This window comes from Elephantulus edwardii, unplaced genomic scaffold, assembly GCF_000299155.1.
Source record: "Elephantulus edwardii isolate Elephantulus edwardi_28Jun2011 unplaced genomic scaffold, EleEdw1.0 scaffold00186, whole genome shotgun sequence".
NCBI lineage: Eukaryota > Metazoa > Chordata > Mammalia > Macroscelidea > Macroscelididae > Elephantulus > Elephantulus edwardii.
In genome coordinates this window covers 1,202,938-1,218,825 of record NW_006399936.1, presented here as the reverse complement: position 1 = coordinate 1,218,825, position 15,888 = coordinate 1,202,938, and the positions used below count along the sequence as shown (strand labels likewise).

The window sequence follows — 15,888 nt, the reverse complement described above, 5'->3', positions numbered from 1 at the left end:
GCCTCACGGACCAATGAGCCCCCGCGACGTCATAGAGCGTCCCGGAGAGCGAGCCGCCCCGCCTCGCTGACCCGGAGCTAAAGCGCTACGCGGCGCCGTCTTCTGGCGTCACTTCCCGCACAGCGATGGCAGCACAGGGAGCAGCCGCGGCGGTTGTGGCGGCGACTTCTTCGGTCGCGGGAGAGGGCGAGCCCGGGCCGGGGGAGAATGTGGCGGTCGAAGGGACTGCCCCGTCTCCGGGCCGCGTTTCTCCTCCAACACCCGCGCGCGGCGAGCCGGAAGTCACCGTGGAGATCGGAGAGACGTACCTGTGTCGGCGGCCGGATAGCACCTGGCGTGAGGGCGGGGCCCGGGCCGGGGTTTAAGGGAGAGGGGCGGGGCCCGAGGGCGGGCTGGGGAGTGGTGGGCGGTGGGGTTCACGGACAGTGGACAGCGCAGTAGTCTGGACTCCTTCCGGGGCGCCGCCTGTCAGCCGCACCACTTAGGCGATCACTAAGTTCTCTGTATTTCATATAGAACTCCGTTCCATTTCTTGTTAATCCTACTTCCTCACGGGTTGATCCCTGCGTCCACCTCTTCCATCCATACTCTACCACCACGTAGCAGAGAGGGCCTTACATAATATCCCCAAAAGAGTTTGCCTTATCTTCAGAATAAACTCTCAAACGTCTTAGAATAACTTTTATCCATGTTGACCTGTTGCCTAGCTTCTAACCACTCCAAAACAAAAGCCCTGTCATCTAAAGATCTTAGGCTCTTCCCCACCCATGCCGGTTACCTTCCCCTCCCCTCCTTTCTCCTTGTTCACCTGACTAGCTCCTACTCATCTTTGATGTCACATCCTCATACTCCGTGATGGCATTCCTGACTCCCTTCTGGCAAAATAAATCATGTGTTTCCACTACATTTTTTTCATATCTCAGCTGTGGCATATGTAACATGATTATGTTACTGCCTAAGTCTTTCCCTGTCAAACTGGGCACTTCTAGGAACATAGAGCTAGAACCTGCTATGACTGACTTGCAGTGTTCTGTGGGTCCAGTAACAATGCACAGGACCAGATGTACAGTAGTTGGTTTACTAGATGTGCCAAAAACCTTGGAGGCCTTAGGTCAGCTTCTGAAAGGGGCACTTCATCTCTGTTTTACAGATAAACTGAGGTAGGAGGTGTAGGAGCTAAAATGTATGTTTAGGCTGTCTGAATCCAAAGCCAGTCTTCTTAATCCTCTGAACAGATAAATGATTTGAGTATTTACAATGGAATGAGCATTGACTTTAGAGTCAGACTTAAACTCTGCTCTGTATTAATAGCCCCAACTTGGCCCACCTCACAGGGTTGTGGCAGTGATTGAATGGAATGGCAGATGTGAACAAGTGAGGTAGGTTACGTGTGGACCTGGAATTTGGAAACTGCTCCTTAGTGTATGGGATTCCTCTTGTCCCAGCCCCACCTTTCCTTCCTGATAGTTTCCTTTTTTCTTTGCAGATTCTGCTGAAGTGATCCAATCTCGAGTAAATGACCAGGAGGGTCGTGAAGAATTCTATGTACACTATGTGGGCTGTGAGTGGCTTGGGGCATCCAAGGCCTGGGTGGGAGGAGAAGGTTTGACAGGCCAGCCCCCTCACGGCCCATCCCCACAGTTAACCGGCGACTGGATGAATGGGTAGACAAGAACCGGCTGGCGCTGACCAAGACAGTGAAAGATGCTGTGCAGAAGAATTCAGAGAAGTACCTGAGTGAGCTGGCCGAACAGCCGGAACGCAAGATCACTCGAAACCAAAAGCGCAAGCATGATGAGATCAACCATGTGCAGAAGGTTGGGGCTCCCTCCCCTTCCCTCAGGTCCCAGGACTCCCTTGAGCTTCTTGGGTACCAGTGTCAAAACCACAGCAACTCTCACTTCTTAAGCTCCTGCAGTGTGTCTGGTTTTACCTACCCCTTCTTACAAATGAGAAAACTGAGGCTCAGAAAGGGCAGGGGCTTGGGTATAGTCTCACAGCATGAAAATGACCCACCTGAGACTGAAATTCAGGCATCCTGCCCTTATAGTCTCTCTCCTGTTGGCCAGACCACCTTAGGCACACCAACTTGACATCCAAAGGGAAGGGAGAAAGAATGACAGTCAGGCATGTGCATGTATGTGTGTGTATGTATACATATGTTTACATATATATGCCTACAGGTTCATTAGGTCCTCCTCGACTATTCAGCACCATAGGCATAATTATATCTTTCTGTAGGAGGAAGCAAGCTTAGAGAGATTTCAGTAATGTGCCTGAGGCTACATAGCTAGTTCATTGGTGAGCTGGAATTGGAATAATAGTGCTGGCTGTTTATTGGTCTATGAGCCATGTAATATGCTGAATATTTTACATATGTGAACTCAGGTCTGTCTCAAGCAGCCCTGTGAGGACAGCATTACCCCTGGTTTACTGGGATAGCGCTGGTAGAGGCTTAATAACTTGGTCAGGATGAGCCTGTCAGTAATTAGATTTGTGCTCTGGAGTAAAACTTCAGAATCTCCAGAATTCTGTATCACCTGGAATTAAACCAACTCATTTGAAAAAAAAAAAAACACAAAACTTCAGAATCTAGCCCTTCACCATGACACTTAAGAGAAATTCGGGCCATTTGCTGCTTAAACCTTAGTGCTTTTCACTTAAACCAGGCTGCCTTTGCCAGTTTACTCATCCCACCCACTCCCAAGCCTGTTTTTTGATTGGTAAAATAAAAATTCAAACCAGAAGAAGGTTATGGAGGTCTCAGGAAACCTGAATATCAGTTTCAATCAATCCAGTTTCATCCTCTTGACACAGCCTGCTGACAGATTGTGAAAACCAGTACAGTGGGTTGTGACTGGCATTTACGTTTTATAAAAAGCGTGAAATAGAATAAGGTAGAAAATAGCAGAATGCTTTGCACTTATTAAGGGTAAGTATTTTTTGAGAAGTTTTTATTTTATATGCAAATAATATTCACATACGTGTGTTTATGTATCTGTGTGCACGGATAAACATGAACGTGTCAGCTGACTTGAGATACCATATTCACTTCTTTCTTGGGTTGTGTTAACCCACAACAAAAAACCACGTTTAAAATGGTCTGAAAAATCATCTCCAGATCAAAGGCACGCTAGCCAATAGAACTTTCTGTGACGGTGAAAATTTTCAGTATTTGTGCTATCTAGTAAAATGACCATTAGTCACATGTGGCTGTTGAACTTTTGAAAAATGTGTTTTTCGTGACTAAATTTTACTTTATTTAAATAACCACATGTGACTGCTCTGCTGGACAGCCCAGATTTGTGCTGCCAGCAGTTCCCAGCCAGTTAACCCTGGGGAATGAAGTCTCCTCAGTGTATGTCTAAGCTGACCATTAGCAGTGTGGGTGAGAATGGGCCACTGGCGATAAAACCAGAGTTATTTGTTACTAATCAGCAAGGTTCTTCAGAGCCTAGTTCATGTTTAATTCTAAATAAATTGTGGCATTTAAGAAAAGTAGTGTTTTTGTAGTTCTTTGATGCATCTGCAGGTGGCGCTGTGTTTGCAGTCTTTAGGAAATTCCTTTTAAAGAGGAAAGTGAGGAAGAAAATCTTGCTGTGGGCTTTGCAGCGGTTAGGCTTGAAATTGAAGAGACCAGAGGCCCAGGCTCACCTCTGCTAATTATGCACTCCATCACCTCACCTCTCTGTTTCCCGTTTTGTACAATGAGGGTAATGAGCACGTTTGTAAAGGCTCATTGTGAGGTCTGCATGAAGGCATGTTTAGAGTATGCTTGACACTTTGGTTAAATGTCAGCTGCCAGTCCCCAAAGGCAAGTGACCACACTTCTTCCTGCGGTAAAATTGAAATAACGTATTTCAGGGTTTCCACAAGGGTTAAATGAAGCCCAACAGACAGACTGCTTTGCGGAAGGGATTCCAGATAAAATGTTGATGGGAGACTATTACTGAGTCTTTCTAAATCTGGCCATGTGATGGGATGTACTGAGTATAAGATAACTTTCTAGTCCCTGCATCCTAAGGACTTGGAGAGTTGGGGAGACTTTGTGGGGGTTGTAAGGGTTTTGTGTCATTGACAACTGCATTCGTGGTTTGGGAAGGAGGGGGTACCTTCTAGTTAGGAAAAATCCAGTCAGACTTCCTGGAAGGGTTGGGAGGGGAGCTGGGCCTTGAAGGACAGGAAAGAACACTGTTAAAGAATTACAAATAACAAATCCCTGTCTCATCACAGACTCACCCAGCTGCTCTGCTGGATTGAGTAAACATTTTGCTGCAGTAAGAGGGGGAGGGCCATTCAAAGTGAAGGAAATGCACGTGCAAAGGCATGAAGTTCAGGAAGACGAGTTATTAACTAGATTTGAGAGGCTGAAGAATCAAGATGGGGAATCGAAGAGGCCAGGTTGATTGTCCCGTAGTAGACACAAGATGGTGCCAGTGGCTACAGGAATGCACCAGAGATCAAGTCCAAAGATTCCACGAAGACGGTATTGACAGGACTTGGCCATCAGTTGCATTTCCAGACAGAGGAGTCTAAAACAGGCCCAGTTATGATTTGGGGCAGTTTGACAGACATGATGTTCCCATTGAGATGGGGAATCCAGGACAAGAAGCATTTGAAGGGAGAAAACAATTCCACTCTGAACTCTTCAAGTCTGTTGTGCTCATGGAAGGGACCTCTGGGGGCTATGCCGTAGGCCGTGCGCACACTGGTCACCCAGGTCAGTGTGTGCATGTGGCAGGGTTTTCTCCATGGAAAGTCAGGACTCCATCTGTCTGCCAACTCTGGCAGTCCTCGAGCCCATGATACAATGAGCTCTTATCAACCCAAGGGCTGGGACCGGGTCTCCTACTGGCAAGCCACAGTCAGTCCATCTGGTGAAAAGCCTGGATATGGGCATGAAGGGATGTGAGTGGGCAGGCAGGAAAGGAGCTTGGTTCTAGGAAAGATTCTCGCGTTATTCCCTGGGACGGGAAATCAGCTACCAAGACGAGAGTTAATGTCCTTTAAAAGATGACAGTAAGGAACCAGTATGCACTCTGACATTGGGAGGGTCAGCCAATCCACCACTTGTATTCACCTCTGTTCCCTTTTCTTGTCCAGACCTATGCAGAGATGGACCCAACAACAGCAGCACTGGAGAAGGAGCATGAGGCGGTGAGCAGGGGCAAAGGTCTGGGCTCCGGGTGCTTCTGTGTCCTTCCTCGCTCCTACTGAGCTGGCCCTGTGCCCCACTTCCACCCTTTTCACAGATTACCAAGGTCAAGTATGTTGACAAGATACACATCGGGAACTATGAAATTGATGCCTGGTACTTCTCTCCATTCCCAGAGGACTATGGGAAGCAGCCCAAGCTCTGGCTCTGCGAGTACTGCCTCAAGTACATGAAGTATGAGAAGAGCTACCGCTTCCATTTGGTAAGGCTGGGCTGGGCCGAGCAGGGCAAGGCCAGGCAGGGCCAGGCCAGGTGCGTGCTGGTCAGAGAGGCAGCTGTGAAGCTGAGAGCTGCTGAGCCAGCAGTACCAAGCAGTAGAGAGAGGACCAGAAATACTGAAACTAAGGCAGAGCTGGCCCACGGCTTAGGAGAGTAGGATTTCAGGCCTAGCGTGGCTGTTCTCTGCCTATGTGACCTTGGTTTACTCATTGCCTTTCTCTGTGTTGTTGTTGCTAGACGCCATCCAGTCAGGTATGACAGATAGCGACCCTGTGAACATCAGATCTGGACTCTGCCCTATCCTGTGCTGTCCTCACAATCTCTGACGCACTTGTGCTCACTGCCTCGGTCCCTGTGTCAGTCTCTCTGGTTAGGGTTCTTCCTCTCTTTTGCCGACCCTCCAGGGAGTAGCCTCTCCTAGCAACTTGCCCAAAGTATGTGATAAGAAGCTTTATCACCTTTGCCTCCAAGGAGCACTGTGGCTGCACCTTCTCTAAGACCTGTCTGTTTGCTCTTTTGGCCATCCATGGGATCTTCAGCACTCTTCTCCCAACACCACAGTGCAGAGGCATCAATAATTCTGTCATACTCACCCCCTCCTCTGGAGGACTCAGTAATCCTTGCCCTGTGCTTGCTCCCCATGTGTTGCCTTACCCTTCATTCCATCATCACTAAGGCCAGTCCATTGGCAGCTTCCTCAGTACAGAGGTGGAAGGCAGCATAGTTCCCGAGTATTAGGACCTGAAGGTGTAAGCGGATGTGAAGGATTAGGGTCTGGGGTGGGGCGGGGGTCTTCTTGGTGCAGTGGAGTGTTTCCTAAGCATGAGTTCGAGCTGTGGTTTGGTGAATGCCACTGTGACGGGTGAGAGCCCTCGAGCAGGCAGAGCAGACTTGAAGCCCTCCTGTGTGTGACGCTCAGGCAGGTTACCCAGCCTTAGTTTCCATTTCATCTGCTGTAAAATAGAACCGTTGCCATTCTTTATTCCCAAGTTTACTGAGAGAATGACTCTGTACAGGTGGGGAGTTAAGGATGGAGACACAAGACTCCAACTATACAGCTGGAGGGGGAGGTTGGACCACTTATCAGAGTCTGTGACTGACCACTCGTCCCCACCCCCAGGGCCAGTGTCAGTGGCGGCAGCCTCCAGGGAAGGAGATCTATCGCAAGAGCAACATCTCTGTGTACGAGGTAGACGGCAAAGACCACAAGGTAAGCCGAGGCTTTGGGAAGGTTGGGGGGCGCACCAGGCACCTCCTGGATGGTCCTCATCAAAGGGAAGAGGCCCGCCTTCAGGTGGACCTCCCCTGGGACCTGCCTGTGAGACTTGCTCAGCCAGCTGCTTGGCCGGTGTTACTGCGTGATAACGCACAGCCCGAGGGCCAGGGTTTCTGGGCTCTGCCGGTGAACTTGTCTTCTGGTGGGTCCTTTTGGAGCCCAGTATCTTGCCTGCGGCCGCGCTGAATAAAACTCTTTTTTGCTGCCTGAAGGAGAGGAGCTTGTTCTAGTTCTCTTGTGTCCTGGTTTCCCTTAGGAAGGATTGTTGTTGTTGAGTCCCATCTAGTTGGAACTGACTCATAACCGGCCCTCCAGCGATTTTCAGAGGCAGTACATTGCACATGAGGAGATGGTCTTTCTCCTACAGAGCAGCTGGTGCATTCAATAGCTTGGTAGCACCATTCCCTATCATTAAACCTCCACAAGGGAGCTCTGATGGTTTAGGGGTAAGGAATTGTGCTGCCAAACCAGAAGTACAGAGTTCAAATCTACCAGGTGCTGCCCAGGAGAAAGACAGGCAGTCTCCCCTGGTGCAGTTTTCTGCCTTTGAAAACCCACTGGAAGGTCAGCTAGCTATGGGTTAGTTCCGACTCAACAGTACACAACAGCAGCCTCAAAGCCACCAGCGCTTCCTACGGGAAGGGGAGGACAGTGTAAGTTGAAGTGTGGCTGCCTGGCTTTAAATTGCCTCATCCCCTCCGAGCTGACCATGAGCAGGTTACTTAACAATTCTGTTCCTGTTTCCTCATCTATAAACAGGAGTCGTCATAATATTTACCTCACAGGGTTGTTAGTGGAGTGGAATAAATGAGACAGCACACGTTCAATGCTTGGCACAGTGCCTGGCATCTAGTAGGTGTTTTTCAACATGGGCCTTGGGATTAGTGACCTGTTGGCTTGGCCTTGCCCGCCGCCATCTTTCTGAGTGTGACCAAGTGGGAGGAAGGACTTCCGCTGGAGATTTAGGGCCTGTTCCCAAGTCTCTGCTCCAACAGCTCTGAGGCCGCAGGCAGGCAGTCACCCACTCCCTTCCAAAATCTGTTTCCACATAAGTGAATGAGGACGAGCACTGCCAGGCTCACAGATGTGGAGAGTGGATGTCAGGAACCAGAGGACCGTGAAGCCACCCTCTGACACATGGTGTCTGTCCTGTCACTGGTCTCTATCTTGGATATGGTCTCTGGACCTGCAGCAGGGAGACTGGTGAGGCCCACAGGAGCATGGCGGTGGTCGGACAGTGCTCCAGCCTTGGGGTAGGCCTCCGGCTCAAGGCTAGTCCTTTTGACATTTACGCGGCACCAACTTCATGACTAACATGGTGCCCAGGTGCCGGGGACACAGCTGTTGTAAAGACAGCCCTTAGGGATCAGCTGGAATTCCTGCCCGGGCACTCACCAGGCACGGGACTTTGGACAAGCCGCTTACCTCCTCCGAGCTTGTTTCCTCACCCATAACGTAGAGGTCACGTCAGTGAAGGCTAAACAAGATGATGCACGCAGAGCACCTTGCTGGTATTTAGCACTCAGGAAGTGGCAGCCGCAGTTGGTCCAGCGAGGCCACTATCTGCCCTCGTGCTCATGGCTAACTGGCTTTTTTCCTGTCCATCAAAAATGGACTTCCTTAGGGAGCTCTGGGGGCCTAGTGGCAAGAAGCTGCACTGCAATCCCGAAGGCATGCGGTTCGAATCCACCAGATGCTCCACTGGAGAAGGAGGGGCAATCTCCTCCTGTGCCATTTGGATCTGATTTGACGGTACACAACAAGAAAGGAAAAAAAAAGACTTCTTTAAGCCTCCTTTTAATTTTAAAGGACACTCTGGTGGCGCAGTCTCTCATGATTTGCACTGTTAATCCACAGGCCGTGGTCAAGCATGCTCGAAGCCACCAGCTGTTCCTCAGGAACCTGCTGGATGGTCACAGTAAGGTGGGCTGAGAGGTCGTGGGTCTAACTCTAAGAGCTGCTGCCCTGGGGAGGAGTTTGTGCCTCGCCAGTGTGGTGATGACTGGTCTTTCGAGCCTGGCACACACAGAACGGAGCTTCACAGAGACGCCCGCCTGCTCCCTGAACCTTCTCCCACCTTTCTGACCCCCAGATTTACTGTCAGAACCTGTGCCTGTTGGCCAAGCTTTTCCTGGATCACAAGACGTTGTACTTCGATGTGGAGCCCTTCGTCTTTTACATCTTGACTGAGGTGGACAGGCAGGGTGCCCACATCGTCGGCTATTTCTCCAAGGTGCTGGCCCAGGATGCCCACACTAGGGGGGCGGGCAGAGAACATGAATGGTAGTGGGGGCTGGGCCTTCCCAAAGGTCCTGACCCACTGTCCCCTGCAGGAGAAGGAGTCCCCAGATGGCAACAACGTGGCTTGCATCCTGACCTTACCCCCTTACCAGCGCCGTGGCTACGGAAAGTTCCTTATCGCCTTCAGTGAGTGGAACCTGGCTTGCCTGGGACAGGGGGTGGCTGTGGGGGGGCTGCAGGTCCAGATCTTCAGGATCCTCTTGCCTGCCACTGCCAGGCTACGAGCTGTCCAAGCTGGAGAGCACGGTGGGCTCCCCTGAGAAGCCGCTGTCTGACCTGGGCAAGCTCAGCTACCGCAGCTACTGGTCGTGGGTCCTGCTGGAGATCCTCCGAGACTTCCGGGGCACGCTGTCCATCAAGGACCTCAGGTGAGGACCCTGGGCCCCAGCTAGGTGCAGGGCTTGCTGTCCCCTAAGATGGGCCAGGACCCTGTCTCCTCACTCTGTCCCACTGTCCCAGCCTGACCCCCCAGTAGAACTACCACTATCCCCTGCCCTAATGCCTTTCTGCAGCCAAATGACCAGCATCACCCAGAATGACATCATCAGCACCTTGCAGTCCCTCAATATGGTCAAGTACTGGAAGGGTCAGCACGTGATCTGCGTTACTCCCAAGCTGGTAGAAGAGCACCTCAAAAGTGCCCAGTATAAGAAACCACCCATCACAGGTGGGTGGGGGGCCTACCCAGGATGTGTGTGGGGTGGGTGGTGGGTGTGTAAATATGTGTGTGAGTGGTGGTGGGGCAGGTGTAAAAACTTTGGTGGGGAGCCAGGGCTGCCTTTTCTGCTGTCATATGATCACAAACCGGTCTGACAGGCTCTCAGGACTGCAGCCTGGGGCTGGCCGCTCATTCCTGGGCTGCCCTGCCCCCTCCCCAGGACTCAATCTGCCTTTTTGTTCTCACTTGGAGGAGGTGAAACCTGGCTGGGGCCCAGGGCCACAAAGCCAGGTGTGAGCAGGCCTGGCTCCCAGGCCCAGCCCTGTCTCTGTTCTTCTCCCCACAGTGGACTCTGTATGCCTCAAGTGGGCACCTCCTAAGCACAAGCAAGTCAAACTATCCAAGAAGTGAACGACCTCTGGCCCCGCTGCTGGATCCATGCCTCCTTGCCCCCTAGCCTGTAAATATGTACAGACCTGTTTGTCCTCCTCATTATTTTTTAAATAAAGTCAGTTCAGCCAGTGGCTCTAAACTTTGGAATGAAGAGGTCGAGGCGCGAGCAGATGGTCTGCATTTCACCTCACATATACAGCCAGTTTATGCTTGAAATATTTTACTCCTTCCTGCACCTCTCACCCCTCCCCCCAGATCCATGTGCCAGCCCAGTTCCGAGGGGGCTCAGTCCTCTGGAGTCCAGGAATTAGGGCCTCCGCCCAGGGCAGGATTGGACATAGGCTGCCGAGTGGGGCCCCGGCCCAGGAGGCAGGAAGCACGTGAAACAGGGCTCGTCAGGCAGGACAGGTGCTGAGTAGCATCAAATGAGCAGGTGCCCAGTCTTCTAGAAACAGAGTGAGGAGCGAGGGTTCGTTTTCATGCCAAGGATCCTTGGGGGCTCCATGGGAGTCTGACCAACAGGCGTGTGGACAGGAGGCTATCTGGAGGGGCCCAAGATTCCAGCCACCACCGTGGGCACTAAAATAGGATTGTATTCCCAAAGAACAAACCCAGAAAAGTGGGCTCAAAGGTCAACATGTTCCTGGCCTCCCACAAGCGTCCTAGGAAGGAGGAGTGGTTCGTGTCAGGCACCCAGGCCAGCTCCATTCCTGGGTCTTTGGGGCTGAGTCCGTTCAGGAAGCAGGTGGCTCCCAGCAGGATCAGCTGAAGTGAGCGGCTCAGCGTTCCCGAAGGAGGAGGCCCAGGGTCAGGCTGAGTGGCAGCAGAAGCGTAGGCCCCCACCAGCCCTGACCTGGGGCAGAGTTGAAGACCAGATGTTTATTGCAGAGGTTAATGTCCGGCTGAGACTCTTCGATTTGGGGTACCACTTGGGACTCCAGGTTTGCCACGTGATGTTGGATCCAAGAGGTGTATGTGGGGGTCAGAGTGTATACGCCAGGCCTGTTGGGGGCTCCGCAGGCATCACCCCAGCTCACGATCCCTGCTAGGTACCAGAGGCCCCCCACAGGGCAGGAAAGTGGGCCCCCAGAGTCACCCTGAGGAGAAAAGCCAGACAAGGGCTTTAGAAGCAGGTCCCCAGCCTTCCACACCAGGTCTCATCTTCCAAGACATGTTTGTCCTCGCTGCTTCCCTGCGCCCCCTCACTTACCTGGCAGGCGTCTCTGCCCCCCTGCACATAGCCAGCACACACCATGTCCGGCTGGATGTCATGGGGCTCGTCCGGGTTGGGGTCAATGTTGTAGAGGCACTTACATGTCTCCCGACTGATGAGTGGCACCTCAAGTTGCTGCAGTGGCCTGGGGGCCTGCAGACTCACTGTGAGGGCAAAAGATGCTTATCAAGGGCCTTGTGCTTTGAGACGGGGTCTCCCATGCCTCCAGCGCCCCCAGCTCACCCGAATGGGCCACATGGCCCCACCCAGTGACCGTGCAACGCAGGCCATTGGGGAAGGAGGCGTTGGCAGCGGGGAGGCAGATGGGCCGGATGGTGCGGGAGAAACTGACAGGGCGGCTCAGGCGGACAAGTGCAATGTCGCCCTGGGAGCCCTCCTCTCGGTAGCTGGAGTGGGAGATGACACGCGCCACAGTGCGGACTTCGGCATCAGGAGTGTAGGAGTCCAGCTGGTGGGCGCCCAGCTTCACCTCGTAGTCTTCCTTGCGGTGTTCCCTGCAGGCAGAGGGAAGAAGGCTGGGGCTCAGGAGAACTCTCTCAGTCCCAGTGGCACCCAGCCACGGGTTCTGATCCCAAACAGGGGACCTTTATGTCCCAAATGCTATCTTAGTTTTGTCGTATGGCCTTTTATTTATCCTCTAAACTCTTGGCTGATCTTTTCAGACCATTATCAATAACACTAGACCCAGTATCATGCACCCTGGTCTCTGACCTAGGCTGACTCCTGATTTTTTAATTTCCAACCCACTTGACCTACATGCCTTTCCCTCTTCCCCGACCCCGTACCTGGGAAAGCAGTGAGCAGCTGACAGCACCCACTCCTCAGACATGAGCGAGCCGCCGCACACGTGAGTGCCATAGTAGGTGATGCTGACCTGCCAGGGCCACTGACCAGGAACCGCGCTGCTTCCCCCTGAGATGCGTGCGTGGGGGGCTACACCACAGAAAGCTGCCCAGGGAGAAAGGAAGGGGGTCAACTCTTAGCTGTGCCAGGCCTTGGCTGAGATGCATCTGGCACGTGAAGAGGCATATCCCAAAACCCAACCACCCAGTGTCTCTAGTCCACGACTCGCCAAACACGGCACTGCCGCGCCTTCCGCCTTCCTGAGGACTTCTTGCCTTTTACCCACCCACTTCACTCCTAACAAGTCTGAAGATCTTCCACCCAAATCCACCAACTCCCTCCCCTGCTTAAATCCTCCTGTGGTTCCACACTGTCTGAAGAGACATTCCAGACCCCCCCCCCCCCCGTGTCACTACCATCTACTTTGGTCATCCTTTGGACCTTTCTTCATCTGCATAGTTCTATTTAAGAATACTATCCCTTTTCCCCTTCTGTTTGGCATGCTGCCTATTGGGACTCTGTTCACATGCCAGCCCCTTGGAACCTGCCCTGTCTGCTGGTTGAGTGAACATTTTGCCTCTGAGCTCCCAAGAGCCCTCTCTTCCCTCTAATACTTGTCAGTCGCACAACTGTTTCAGCATCTACAACTGCTTCAACCACAGCCGCCCAGATGTCTATAGCTGCCAGAACCAAACCAGATCTCCTTGTCCCTAGTGCCGAGCACAGAGCTGTGCTCCCAACTGGCATTGTGGATGTATGCAGAATATTCATTCAGACACAAACTGAGCTCCTCATGTAGCGTGAAAATCCAGGGGTCAAAGTTCCAAGACAGCCCCCTTGCCATTGAGGTGATGTTTACAGAGGACCTTGTCTGCCTTGCAGAGACCTTCCAAAGAGCAGAGAAACTGCCAGCCAAATCCCTCCTCTCCTTCATAACAACAAAACCAAATTAAATCCCCTGCTTTTGATTTTATTCCAACTTATAGCACCCCTGTCAAACTGCCCTGCAGGGTTTCCAAGGCTGAAAATCTCTTAAGGAAAGATGGACAAGTCTGTCTCCTTTGAAGCAGCTGGTGGGTTCAAACCACCTGCTTAACCAGGGCTCCTCTCACAATGATGGTAACTACTGTTTAGTGAGTTCACAGCAATGCCAGGCCCCGAAAGGTTTTCACCTGCTTTATCTCAATGAATTGTCACTGCAGCCCTAGGAGAGGGGCAGAACCCATTTTAGAAGTGAGGAAAGATAAAGGACTTGGCCAATGGCACACAGAAAGTAGCAAAGCTGAGAGAGCCTGTATTACCCCAGCGTGTGTCTTTGGAGAAAGATCTTTGGCTTGGTTCACATGGAAATGACCCCTGAGAGTCCCACCTTGAGAATCAGACCTGAGTTCAAATCCCAGCTACCTCACTTACGGTTGCGTGCCCTCCAGCAAGTCACTTTTCTGTACCTTGTTCATAAAAGGAGGCCTGTAAGTCCCTTCAGGGAGCCTGGAGGCACAGTGATTCAAGTACTAAGAGGCGGGTGGTTTGAATCCACCAGGTGCTTTTTGGGAGAAAGTTGTGGCAGACAGCTTCTATGAAGATTGACAGTCATGGGAACCCTATCAGATAAAGCTACTCTAGAGTTGGAATTGATAGTGGCAGGTTATAGTTGGGTTAAAACTGCCCTCACAGACCTACTGGTGGATTTAACTGAGAGACTTCTGGGTGGCTAAGATAAACCAACATATGATCCTACAATGCCAGAGAAATCGGAATTCACGTCCCCTTTGCCAGCCCTCCCCTAACTCTGGCAGGTAAACCCACGTTCCCAAACTCCTTAGCAGCTGCTCCTCTCCCGAGTGCCTCCGGCAGAGTTGAGGAGGGAGAGATCTGGGTGGCTGAAGCCAGAGGTTCGAGGGCCAGGAGTAATGTATCTCAGAAGGCTATGCCCACTGCCCTCCCGCCACATTTCTTCTCCCGCAGGGCTCACCGCTCTCCCCCTCCCAGCCTGGCACACACACTCACCCAACGCGTATGGGGTTAATCCAAGCAAGAGCAGAAGAATCACTGCCTTCAGCAGCCCGGGGCCCAGACCTGCCCTCCGGGCCATGGCCCAGAAAAGGGCTCCGGCACCAGACAGCCCAGGGAAGGGAGGAACGTAGGGTCTGAGGTTAGCTTTGAACACAGGATCCACAAGTCCAGCCCAAAAGTAAGGGGGCCCAAGAATCCGGGCTGGGAAGAAGAGGCCAGACGCCGAAGGCTGGCTTCGAAGGCAGGTATGAGGCACCAGGGAGACTTCAGTCTCGGCAGCCAGTAGTCTGGATGGCCTCCAGCAAAGTGTAACACAGAGAGACTTCCAGGAGTGGAGGCTCCGGGGGGAGGTCACCTACCTGGCCGCGCCGCCCCTCCCCTTCATCGGCCCCGCCCACCAGCCACCAGCCGTTCTACGGCTGTGCGGACGGACGGACGGGAGTGGGGTAGGAGATCGCTGTGTAACTCCAAGACCCCGACTGTTTTATTCCCAAGTAGGACTGGGCAGGCCAATGGTGTGGGACCCGACTGCCATGTGCCCCAGGCCCCCAGGTATCCCAGAGCAGTTATGCCCCAAGGACCAGGCCCAGCCCACATTATCCCAGGGTCTAGGCTGCTCCTCCCTCCACTCTTAGGTCGTCTAGAGAAACCCAGGACAGTAGGGTCTGTCCAGGGTCGGCCAGAGCCATTTGGGGGCCCTGTGTAAGGCCTTCAGCCTGGTCTGCGTCCCAGGGAGCGTGTGTGGCCTGCTAATCATCCCACAAATATTTCCCGAGGGCCTATTGTGTTCCGGTCCAGGAGAACAAAACAGTCACTAAGCCTTGTTCCTCCCTGAGCTCATGGTGTAGTAGTAGCAATAGGCTTGATGCAAATCAGCACATAAACACCTACAGAGTAATTACGGATTAAGACCAACAAGGATGGGGGGCTTTGGGAACAAGTTCACAGCTGCTGGATCCTGGCTGCATTGTAAAAGCCTCAAGGAAGTACCTTTAATTGTCTTTCTCTTTTTTTTAATGTTTGCTTTTTTTTTTAAGGAAGTGCCTTTAAAGATGAGACTTAAAGGTGTGGTGAAGAGTTGGTAGCCCTTCTTCTGTGCTAAATGTAATTTCCTCCATGATCTTCCTGGCCAGGGACACCCCATCTGTTCTTAACTAGACTGGGAGCACTTTGTGGGCTTATGTTTTGAATCCGATTGTGCCAAGTTGACAAGGAATATTGGCTGAATTACCCTGCAGAGATCCATGCAGGGTCAGGTAACAGAACAGGTACTTAAAGTCACCTGATGGTACTCAAATCCTGGGTGTCACTGGGTACTTCCTGTGGAAGGTACTCAGTATGTGTGTGTACACATGAGAGTTCACACACCAGATTCTAGAAACCCAGAACCTTGTGCTGGGGGAAGGGAAGCATGAGCCCAGTAAGGACAGGTATGCAGCAGGCAGTGTGGGTGCTGGTTCCACGGGGGTAGGTGACACATACCCAGCTGGCTATCCAACCTTCTCCGCCTGGGGCTGGAATGAGAGACCGCTGCCACGTTATCAGGGACTTATTTCCTGGGAGCCCAGGTCCTGACTCACAGAGGCCCCTGGAGGGAGGGGTCAATTCCTTGGGCTTTCCCCAGGAGGCTCTGGGCCTTTTGGTTTGCTCTGAGATGCCACAAGCCACGTGTCAGTGTTTACACCTTTATTGTCACTCCTCCAGGCCGCCCTCAAGGATTCCTGGGCCCAAAATAG

At 52.3% G+C, this 15,888-nt stretch overlaps 2 protein-coding genes across 2 annotated transcripts; one reads left to right on the top strand and one right to left on the bottom strand.

The window, feature by feature from the left end:
* Positions 1–113: 113 nt before the first annotated feature.
* On the top strand, positions 114–10,195 carry KAT8 (K(lysine) acetyltransferase 8). The gene is made up of 11 exons (XM_006896499.1): positions 114–336; positions 1,487–1,561; positions 1,642–1,817; positions 5,104–5,157; positions 5,253–5,417; positions 6,555–6,644; positions 8,803–8,943; positions 9,044–9,137; positions 9,229–9,379; positions 9,524–9,678; positions 10,016–10,195. The coding sequence occupies exons 1-11, from the start codon at positions 126–128 to the stop codon at positions 10,078–10,080; spliced, it is 1,377 nt and encodes a 458-aa protein (XP_006896561.1). The 5' UTR covers positions 114–125; the 3' UTR covers positions 10,081–10,195.
* A 646-nt stretch (positions 10,196–10,841) lies between these two features.
* PRSS8 (protease, serine, 8) lies at positions 10,842–14,231 on the bottom strand. Its single transcript, XM_006896599.1, has 5 exons — positions 14,122–14,231; positions 12,082–12,240; positions 11,519–11,790; positions 11,273–11,439; positions 10,842–11,159 (listed from the first exon to the last, which is right to left on the bottom strand). Exons 1-5 carry the CDS (start codon positions 14,229–14,231, stop codon positions 10,842–10,844), a joined length of 1,026 nt encoding a protein of 341 aa, XP_006896661.1.
* Positions 14,232–15,888: the final 1,657 nt, after the last annotated feature.